This window comes from Homalodisca vitripennis, unplaced genomic scaffold (genome assembly GCF_021130785.1).
Source record: "Homalodisca vitripennis isolate AUS2020 unplaced genomic scaffold, UT_GWSS_2.1 ScUCBcl_3440;HRSCAF=8981, whole genome shotgun sequence".
NCBI lineage: Eukaryota > Metazoa > Arthropoda > Insecta > Hemiptera > Cicadellidae > Homalodisca > Homalodisca vitripennis.
This window is the reverse complement of record NW_025779576.1, coordinates 1-11189: the sequence shown is the minus strand read 5'-3', so window position 1 is coordinate 11189 and position 11189 is coordinate 1. Positions and strand designations below refer to the sequence as shown.

General features: G+C 35.3%; 1 protein-coding gene across 1 annotated transcript; it reads right to left on the bottom strand.

The window, feature by feature from the left end:
* Nucleotides 1-6538: 6538 nt before the first annotated feature.
* Nucleotides 6539-7856, bottom strand: LOC124372553. Its single transcript, XM_046830953.1, has 3 exons — nucleotides 7702-7856; nucleotides 7070-7360; nucleotides 6539-7028 (listed from the first exon to the last, which is right to left on the bottom strand). Exons 1-3 carry the CDS (start codon nucleotides 7854-7856, stop codon nucleotides 6539-6541), a joined length of 936 nt encoding a protein of 311 aa, XP_046686909.1.
* Nucleotides 7857-11189: the final 3333 nt, after the last annotated feature.

The following is an 11189-nucleotide window of genomic DNA, read 5'->3' as shown; positions in this document are numbered from 1 at the left end:
CACTTTAATGATTTTTCTTTATATAAAAGATAGACTTGCTCCACTATAATCATCCCAGTACATATTATCAGAGTTTGGCACAGTTACTGACAATACTTAGAAGTGTTTTGCACCTTTTAAGTGAAAAATTTAAACTTTCAGCACCATTGTACAATGTTTTAGTTGTATAGATAAACTAATATACATAGACTTTACGAAACATAATCAACAACAAATTGTATATTAAACAATACATAGCGCACATTACATTTTTCAAATGTCACACTCTTATCATATAATTATTTTATTAATACTGTAGGCCAAACAGAAATATTGTCACCTTCAAATCTAGTTATGCTCAGCACAATTTTGATGATAATTTATACAACAGGTAAGCACAACTACCATAAAACATCAAGTTAAATAATGCAGATGAAAATGAATTATTATCTTGCTCGTTCTGAATGTTTGTGAACTGGGCATGTTTAGTGTTGCGCAGTAAAATTTTGCTATTTCTTGGAGCAAATTAGGAGAAAGATTGGCTCTAACCCTAAAAATAGTAATAGTAAATATAATAATATTGTTGAGTATTGTTTGGAATATTTCCTTAACCCTAGACTTGTGGGGAAGGTGTCTGAGACATTTTTAGACTAATTATTTAATTACATTGTTATTTTATACAATATCACAATGATATTGGTACACATTTATTTTCAGGAAATTCTAATGTATATATTTCAATATATTTTGTGTCTGTAGATGCTTTATAATTACCATAGTCTTAGCTTCCCAAATTTATTTTAAAAGCCATGATTTTCTTTTTATTACTTTTCTAATTATTTTAATTTTTAGTATTATTACAAAAATAATTTTGTTTCAAAGGCGGAACCCACAAAATATGTCATTTCATCAATCACAGCTATTCCCCCATTTGAAGTTAAAGAGGTTGGTGTAATGTATAATTTGCAGTAGGAAATAATCTTTCTTTCAGTATGTATGCCATTATAATTGGTGATCTGGCTTGTTTACAATGAATGTTTGTGTAAACCCTTACAAGCAGTAATTTAGAAAGTGGTGTAAAGGTATGACACGTCTTTGAAAAACATTTATTTTATCAGTTGTTTATTGCAAAAATAGAAAGAAAAAATATTTTGTTGTAGCGGAATAAACGTTCTATCAGTTAGAATAAGATTTCATACTACAGATTGTCACTTCTAAGTGATTTCCTAAACGGATAAATGTCTCTCTCTCTCTCTCTCTCTCTCTCTCACACAAATTACAGAGTTTGTTTAGGCCATTTTTACATTATAGCCTAGTTGAGATTGTGCCGAGTGTTGTGTGAGTTTCTTGTTCTCTTAGGACAAGAAGCTTATAAATTGCACTTAGTTCTATAAGAACCTCTTCCGGAGTGAAAGGATATTCTGGATGGGTAAGGTTAGGAGATAGGGGTTGCCTCCTATCGAGATCCATGAGAAAGAGTTAGGGCACTAATCTCAAAGTCATGTCTCCCCGGAAGAAGGGGAGGCCAGCTCTGAACCAGCCTCTCCAGTCAAAGTAGGCAGGGGGTGGCAACCCTTGTTGAGGGCAGCAAGAACCTCTGAGGTTAGGGAATAAACCCCACCAACTCCAACAGTCATCTCCCGCAGTAGACTAGACCTATCAAATTGCCCTTAAACCTCAGAATCTCGACATTTGCGGTTAGTGATGTGCCCAGATTTAATTGACACATCGGTTTTTTCTGTGCCCAGTGGTAGGTTCAGCCAGAAGTGATCCCTGCTGGGTGTTGTATGAGTTATTATAATAATCTTGTGTAAGTGTATGTTATAAATAACAATAATAAAGTGTTATGGTAATGACTTTAGTTTGTGTAGATAGTCTACAAATAAAGCTATTTGTTATAAATAGATTTATTGTCTGGAAAACCAATGTTCTGTTGAAACAATTGTTAACCCTAGTTTGTCTGAAACTTCAACATTCATTTAGCTTCAGAATAATCACGATAATTCATTGTTTGCAATTCATAATTATTTATATTCACAGTGTAATGTATTTCCATAAATAGTATTTACTAATCTGATATTCTGTAGGCTTAGGGCTACTTCAAAACTTTACCAATAAAGTGGTATATTTTGTAGTAAATCATGAACCATAATTATAATCTATCATGCTTCATAGTGATTCATAAATTATAAATAACTTTTATAAAAACTACCGCATTTGCCAATAAAATATTTTGTAGACTACTTCAAAATTTTATCAAAATGTAGGTCTTAGACTTGGAATCAGATATCAGTTGGGATATTATATTTTATGACAGTGCAACATTATCTCATGAGATTTATGAGATAATGATTGATTTCCTAAAATGGTATGGAAATAATAACATTTTATTTATTATAATATTAGAAATAAACAATCTTAAAATGTTTTCATATTGAGTAAACACTTATAAGGGATATTTTTATATAAAAAATGGATTGTGAAACGGTTTGCATTAACTCTTTATATGTATTTTTTAAACTCAATATGAATGAATATTAAATGTACTCCTTCATAACTTACGGTCTAACATAATATTAGACCTACAAATATTATTATAATTTATTTTTATGTTACAAGTTAGATGTATTTTCAAGCAAGATTTATTGAATTATCGGGGTTACTAAAGTTACTTTTTGAAGTATTACATTTATTGCATTTTTTCTAGCCAAAGTGTTGTAGATAGAAAATAAGTATTGAAAAATACTATAAAATAAAGAGTAAGAACACATTTTAGATTAATTTTTAAAGATTGTAACATTTTATAGCAACATTTTTTGTCTATACAAATTTTTTTCCATGTTTTGGAGTGGAAAAATAATATTTCCTGACAGTGTACTCTTTTTTACTTGAATGAAAGCCTACAACAAGAAAGCAGCTGCCTCATCTTGGGGATATTTGTTAATTATAAAATTGGCTTTCTCTTGGGAATCAGCTTCAAATATGTAACTAAAATGTTATATTTACCATATTTTATGTCATAAATCGTAAATTACTTGATGCCATACACTTTAGAAATAGCCATGAGAGTTTCACTATGGCCATTCTTCTTAATAATTTCCCATTTTCCAGGAACAGTTATCATTTAATGCCTACGTTTATTGGTGTCATTTGTGCTCACCATTGTAGAACATTTTATTTTGCCTGTATTTAGTTTAGATGGACTAGATTTGAAGTAGTTACAAACAGGTATAAATAAAACATACAATAAATATTCATTATTTTAAAAATATAAAAGGTTTTTAATAACAAAAATACGATATCCTATATCTACTAATTAAAGCTAGATTTGAGATAGAGCATATTATGAATAAAAAATTAATTTTATAATAAATTGTTGCCCAAGGCCATATACTTAAGTTTAGCACATGACACTTGATCCAATTAGTAATCTTATTTCTTTAATTAACTCGTAATTAATATTACAACTAATTTAATACAGTACTTACTTTTTTAAAGGAAATAGTAATTTGTATATCACATAATTTTAAGAGTATTTGTTTTTACAAAATATTAGAGTATACAATTCCTTCTCTGTATTTCAGGAGTTACAGCAAACACATGCAATTAATTATATAATTATAAAGGCTACACAAATAAACTAAATTTGTACTAATTTTAAAATAGCTTAAATGTTTCAAGAAGTAAAATATACATGCAATTGAACACAATTCTCATTCTAAACCAACAAATGAAGTTAAAAGAGATCAAGTATATAAAACATAAAAAAATGTTGTAAAACACGGTTTAAATATTGAAAAATATTTTTATTGATGCATATTATTTATTATTGGTAGAGTAATATTAATTACTTCTTGCTTTTAGTAACACAAGCAAAACACTGGTTTGTAAAAATTAACTTTTTAAATTAAAATATACATTTTGAAATTATAAAGTTTTATTGCATAAAAGGGCAGTGAAAAATTTGTGAGTATTTTACACTTGAATATTATAACAAATTTGTATTTCAATGATTCTAATAAATTATTATTTTGAATAGGCCTTACTTCTTTCTTTAACAGGGTATAATTTAATATATTAAATTCAGCCTTTGTGGAATTTAGCATCTCTAACATCCACCCTACCATCTCAAACAATTTCATCCATCTTACCATCACAATTAAAAATAAGAGATCTACTTGGGTTTATTATTCTCTTTGAAGTCAATATTGTGTCAAATATACCACAAATTGTAAAAAATGTGACTGATATGTCTGTAGCTACAATTATTACGTATTGATGAGCGAGTGATAAAATTATTGTTACAGTTTATTATTCTTATATTGTAGAGTTGTTTTTTTTTTAAGATTTATCACTTTTCATAATAATTCACAAGCAGTACAGTTATAATTGATTATTTGTTTCATATAAATAATAAGGATGTTTAAATCAATAATTATAAATAGACGTGTAACAAAAATATAGTCTCATCATAAGTTTAAAAGATTGAAGGAAGATATTATGTACAATAAAATTGACCCTGTAAACAGTCAAATTACAAACTAAAAAGAAGTCTTCATGGAATATCAATAGTGTCACAGTCAGAAGATTTGAATAACATGTGCTTCCCTAAAGAGTGAAGTAAATGCAACAAAATGAGCAAAAGTATGGCATCGGAAAGTTTACAAGTCATCGTCTCCGATCCCCTCGAAAGCATCGTTCTCCACCAGAGGTTGGGTTTTATTTTTCAGACTGACAGCAGACAGTTTTTTCCGACAGCTTTTTCATTGAAAGAGTAGGTTCACTGTTTTTGGTAGGAGAATTCGCATGACCATTCTGAAAAAGAGTAAAATAACTAATGAAAAACTGTTTAAAGTTTTTAAACTCATTGTTACTTTCAATGATTATTATACAAGGCGTTAACTTTATTAAGGAAAATATCAAAAGTGCCAAGAATATAAAAAGCTTTAAAATTACTTATTCTATATATATATATATAAAACAGTCTTCCATAAGAAAACAACCTTGACCGCCCATATTAGAAAATCAATCAGGTAAAAATTTAACAAAGTGTAAAAGACAATGCAGATAGTGCTAATGGCAATGAATTGGTGACTAAGTTGAAAGAATCATTCTAAAATGGATTTTAGTTCAGAGACGAGCCAATACAAATTCTTTATACACATTTATTTTGAAATTATGACGGTGTATCAAATATAAACAATACCGATTAAAAAAAAATATTAACACTTTATTTGACTAAACTTACAAATATACATTTTCTCCCACCCTCGAAATACATTTTCCCTACTGGATTGGAAGCTTTTTTATTCAATCATTGTCAAAACTCCTTGGATGTTCTCTTAGCCATTAGAGCACTTCTTAAATGGGCCCAACAAGATGAAAGGGCAAGGTGACAAGTCTACCCTATAGAGTGGATGTTCCAGAGTTTCCAAACCTAATGCAAGCAATTTTTGTCTCATGGCATTAGCTGCATGTGGCCTGGGTGTTGTTGTGCAGAAGAATGGCACTTGATATATTGTAGCATCCAGTACTTCACAATAATATTGTGCACTGATCATGGAGAAAATCAATATGAAAAGTATTTTGCCGATAAAAACAATTGATGTAGTTATTTTTCCACCAGATAACCGCGTCTTTGCTTTCACCACTGTTCTCTAGCCACTCATCTCCACTCCATACTCCCAATTTTTTTACTCACAGTGTGTGATGGTGCAGCCAAGTTTCATTACAGGCAACAATGACATTCAAACAGGCCTCACCTTCTTGCTGGAACCAATTGAAGAGCTGCTGCTCTTTTGCTAAACCTTCAATCGATATCACATGTGAGCCTCCAATAACAGATATGAAACCGATCTAGCGCTATTGATTGAGTTCTCAACAATTTCAATGAGAGTTATGTACCGATTTTCTTCAATAAGTTTTGGACTACCTTAATGTGATGCTGATCTTGGTTACACTCGTCTTTGAGCAAAGATCATAGCTCTCGTTCTCAACATTTACACGTCCTTCAGAGAGAGAGAGAGAGAGAGAGAGAGAGAGAGAGAGATGAGAGAGAGAGAGAGAGAGAGAGAGAGAGAGAAAAACTTTATTACATAAGCTTTGAGCTTAGAAATGGTGTCACAAGATACATTATTTTAAAATTCTCAAGTCACATCTTTAAAACAGTTTTTGAGTTTGATGTCTTCAGCTTGTTGGCCTTCTATCACAGCGGGCTACAAACTCCTCAATGCTATACACAGGGTCCTCAAGCATCCACTTCTGAAGTCTTCTCTTGAGTGTCTTCGGGTTCCCGCATTTTAAGTCCACTGGAAGGAGGTTAAAAAGTCTGGATCCAGCATATGACGGCTTCTTAGAAAATCTGGAGGTTCGGTGTACAGGGAGATTGAAATTATCACGGTTTCGGGTGTTGTGTTGATGCACATTTGAATTTCTTGGTAAGTTGAGGGCAGTCGAAAAGGCAACAACCTCGCAGATGTAAATGGCAGCTAATGGAAGGATTTGGAGAGTTCTGAAGACATCCCTGCAACTATCTTCCCTCTGAAGGCCCCCAAGAACTCTAACAGCACGCTTTTGAAGAACAAAAACTCGCTGGGTGTTTTTCCTTTGAACAATTTCCCCAGAAAATTATCCCGTATCTCAGTTGGGATTCAACAAGTGCATGATATGCTGCTCGTGTTGCATCAACTGTTCCAACACTGTTGATTCTTCTCAGGGCAAAGATGGAAGAGCTGAGCCTTTGGCAGAGGTAGTCGATGTGGGCGCCCCAACATAGTTCTTGATCCAGGATTATTCCGAGGTGTTTGGTCGACTCAGTAACCTGAATGTCTGGAGGACAGGTGATGTCATTTTTAAATTTGCCAAAGAATACCTGTTGAGTTTTGTTTTCATTGAAAACCAGGTCATTGTTGGCGCAGTATTCCATGGCTTTACTGATAGAGATAAAGTTGCTGATCTCCAGAGGCTCCAGTTCTCTGTTGCTGGTCAAGAGCACCGAGTCATCTGCAAACATGACGGTGTGGCTGTAGGTGTCATGTATTTGGGGAGGTCTGCTGAAAAAAGTGCAAATAGGACAGGGCCCAACACAGACCCCTGGGGCACTCCTCTAGATACACCCAACAACTCCGATCTCACTACACTAGTGGTTCCCTTAACAGTATGTTTGATCTCAACTAGCTGCTGCCTGTCAGAGAGGTAGGATCCAAACCAGGCGAGTGCTGATCCAACTATACCAAAAGTTCGAAGTTTTTCTAAGATAAGCTGATGGTCAAGGCAATCAAATGCCTTGCTGAGATCCAGGAAGGCTGCGCAGACCGTGTTCCCCGCTTCTAAGCTGTCAAGGATGTGCTCTACTATATCTGCAACTGCGGTGATGGTGGATCTACCAGGTATAAAGCCGTGTTGTCCACTTGGCAGAAGGTTGTTCTGGTGTAGATACTTCAGGAGGCGAGCCAAAATCACTTTTTCTAGTACCTTGGAAAAAGTGGGGACCAATGATATTGGTCTATAATTCCCCATCACATCAGTTTTTCCTTTTTTATGAAGAGGATAAACCTTAGCGATTTTCATGCTGCCAGGGAAGATTGCCTGAGCCAAGGATTTGTTAATAATATCAGCTAATGGTGGACAGAGTTCCCCTTCACAAAACTTCAGGAGCCTGGAGGATATGTCATCCACGCCAGTTGATGGAGTTGGTTTTAAACTTCTTATAATGCATCTAACCTCATCAGAAGTTGTTGGATGAAACGAGACCAATCCATAATCCGTAGCTGGTTGGAGGAGCTGAATAGGTAGGGTAGTTTCTCTGTGAAGTGTTTGGCTTTAAGCGTTTCTCCAGCTATTGACGTGAAATATTCATTGAAACAGTCCGCAACCATTTTGGGGTCTTCAACGACTTTATTCGAAACATTCCAGCTTCCAGGTGATTTCTCTCGGTTTCAGCACATGCTCTTCTTTCAGAATTTACAATGCTCCAGATAGCCTTGGTTTTATTGGAAGATTCTGAGATCACCTTTTCGCTTGCAGCTCTCCTAGAGGATTTAAGTTTTAAATCGTAGGATTTCTTCCTCCGATTAGCTTCCAGCTTGTCACACTCTCTTCCAGTAAGCAGAAATCTGTTCTGGGCTTGGAGGAAACTGGCTTTTAGTACATCCACATCTGGATCATACTGAAATGACCTTAGTCTTGGGCGTTTGGATCGTGATTTTTTGTAGGGACATGATGCGTTCTAGTGCCAATGTGAGAGTTCGGACAAGGTTTGAAAGAGATTCACTGACATCAGCTGTCTGGTAGACATTAACCCAGGATTCCTCAGCTAGAAGTGCCTTTAATTGTGACAGGTTTTGGTCACTTACTTGTCTGCGAGTGAGGATTGGTTCAGTTTTAGTTTTAGCAGGTATGTCAAGAGTGCATAGCTGGCCACTGTGGTCGGATATGTGCTCATGAACAACCTTGATACTGAAGTTTCTTGGATTTAAATTGCTGCAGACGACATCAATGGATGATTCAGAGGTACTGGTGACTCTTGTGGGTGGCAGGTTGGCTCTATGCATGTCGAAGGAGGCAAGAATGTTATTAAGGGCTCGATTTTCCTTTTCTTTAGACGTGTTGAGACTGTCAACATTCAGATCGCCAACCATGCATATAGGGGTGTTGTTGCTCGGGAACATTTCCAAGGCAGTTGAGATTCGAGTCAAGGCTTCTTCCAGAACACTTCCAGGAGGTCTATAGATGCCAAGCAGGTAAAGATGTTTCCCTCCATTAAGAGCTATTTTTATACTGGCCATCTCACAAACGAGTTCCAAGCAATGCCTCTTCATTTCAATCTCCTCAACTTTATTGCCAAAGGATTTGTGTATGTAAATAGCGACCCCTCCTTTTTGGTGTTGTTCCCTACAGTAGAATGCGACGAGGTTGTAGTTTACCAGATGTGTGGTGATAATCTTAGACTGATCAAGGCCATGCTCGGTTATGACTACTATGTTAGGAAGTAACTGATTCAGACAGTGACTAAGCCGATCGATCTTATTTCCGAGGCGGTCGACATTTTGGGTGGAAAATTATAATTTTTTCAGAGCTGAGTTTATGAAGATTCTGCTTCCTTGTGCTGGCCTCTCTTTGACCTTCTTCCTCTGAATCATTCCTAAAAAAAGAGTTCCTTGTTGCATGGAGTGAGCCTGCAGGTTGATTGAGTTCTACCGGGAGTCTGGTATTTTCATTTCCATTGGGAATGTAGACTTCCTTATTTGAGAATCTTCCTCTTGTTCCAGAATTTTCGACCTTACTCGAATGTATGTAGGCATTTAAGAAATCCTCAAGATCTTCCTGGGGTTGAAGGAGCTTTGCTGTTATCGGTGGTTTGGAAGTCGGCATCCTTTCTTTGGGGACGCTGTCAGATGCTGGAAGCTCGACGGAGCCTGCCGGACAAATGGTGTCTGCTCTGGAGTTAATCATTGGTGATTTTATTTTATCGAGATCGAAGTGATGACTGGAGTCATTATGAGCTTCAGGGTATATATTTTTCATGGTCCACCATGCTGAGACTTGCTTCTTGGCCATTTGAAGTGAAACGCTAAAATAGTTCCTCCTAGTGAATGATTTATTTTTGCTATAGTTGTGTGAGAAAGGGCGAGGATAGTTTCACAGTTGGTGATGGTGGTTTCGGTTTACTTTCTAGCTGTGTTTTCGGTTCTAAATTGAATTTATCTTGCAATGCTTTCATAGACTGCTCGATAAGGTCTTGACGAATTTTCAGCTCAGCTAATCCTAGTAGGTGAGACGGAGAGGGACTCTGAGCTGTTATTCCGGAGTCACATGTTTGTGTTGTTGACTCTGTATATGTCTTGGAATCCATTGGCAATTCAGTTTTTTTAAATTTGCTTATTATTCCTCGTAGCTGCTTAATTTTTCTTTTTCATAGTTTGAAATTATTGTTTCTTTTTCTTGATCATGTTCCTCAAACAGTTGCATAAATTTATCTTTCTGGAGCCTTTCGTTAGCCAGTTGCTGCTCAACTTCATTTAGAGTATCGATTAGAGTGGAGTTTCTTTGAATTAAAGCTTCTTGTCTGAGTTCCAGTTCCTGAAATTTTTGCTTCATACTCAATTTCCTTAATGTTTTCATGTTCAGCTATTCGCTGAGTCAGTTGAGTATTTAATGAGCTTATGTTTTGCAAGTTATTTTTTTAGCTGATTATTTTCAGCCAAAAGGGACATTCCAACCTCTGCTGCTAAAACAAGAGATGATTCAAGGTCATCCCCCTCTTTAAAATTTTTTATTTTTCGTGTGGACATCTTCCATTTTTTCTGTTATGTTTAAGCTAGAACTATCATAGTTATGGTTGTTTACTAGTTCATGTGTGGAGTCTTCGTCCTCAAAATTATTCTGATTAGTAAACTGGGAGCAAACAGCACTGTTGACATTTCCAGGTGGTATAGCCAGCTTTACGAAGCTTTTTAAAATCACTACCTGATATTCCAGCACATTTTGCATGATACCAATACCTGCAAGGCCCCGTACAAGCTATTCAGAAAACTCTTTGTGCTAAGCAAACACCCAGGTTCTTGAGAGGGTATTGTCCTCGATCTATGGCCATAATCGTCGCAAAATTTCAGTTAGGGTCACCCCTTCTTCATTAGGACAAAAACATTGATCATAATCTGCTGCTCTGCAATGACAGGCACTTCTTGTTCCTGTTTTGATAGTAAAGGGTTCTGATAGGAGTTATGGTAAGTCCTCACTCCCCGTAACAGTACTGGCTACCTGTGCATCAATCGATTATAGGTCCAATGAATCCTTCGGAATTTTTTAGATTACCAGTCCAGTTTATATTTTATACACCCTCATATTTACTTGTCTTTTTTCCTTGTATCATTTTAAATTTGTATCATATATAATTCAATTGTCATAATCTGCTAAAAACTATCATTTGTATTTTCTCTATGTATTTGGTTGTCTTCTATCCACCAATCCCCTATGACATTTTAAAATTTCGTGCAACACAACTTTACTTGCCAAAGATTGGTAATTTAAGTGGCAACACTTACAGTAATAATGTCTAGCCAGGTGAGAGTCTGGTGACTCCTGCTTCCACTACTAACACTAGATGTGGCACTGAACGGGTTTTTTACAACATGAGTTTAAATGAAAATACACTTCTAGGGTTCATCTGTCTGTGCGATAATTCCTAATAGAAAGATCCCTACATACTT

What these genes read in the sequence shown, in the direction of transcription:
- LOC124372553 (XM_046830953.1), bottom strand. Translation starts at nt 7,856, where the DNA reads ATGGTTGCGGACTGTTTCAATGAATATTTCACGTCAATAGCTGGAGAA. An exon ending in ATCCAACAACTTCTGATGAG is followed by an intron (nt 7,361 to 7,701) that starts GTTAGATGCATT and finishes TATACCTGGTAG; the next exon opens with ATCCACCATCACCGCAGTTG. An exon ending in TCTAGAGGAGTGCCCCAGGG is followed by an intron (nt 7,029 to 7,069) that starts GTCTGTGTTGGG and finishes TTTTTTCAGCAG; the next exon opens with ACCTCCCCAAATACATGACA.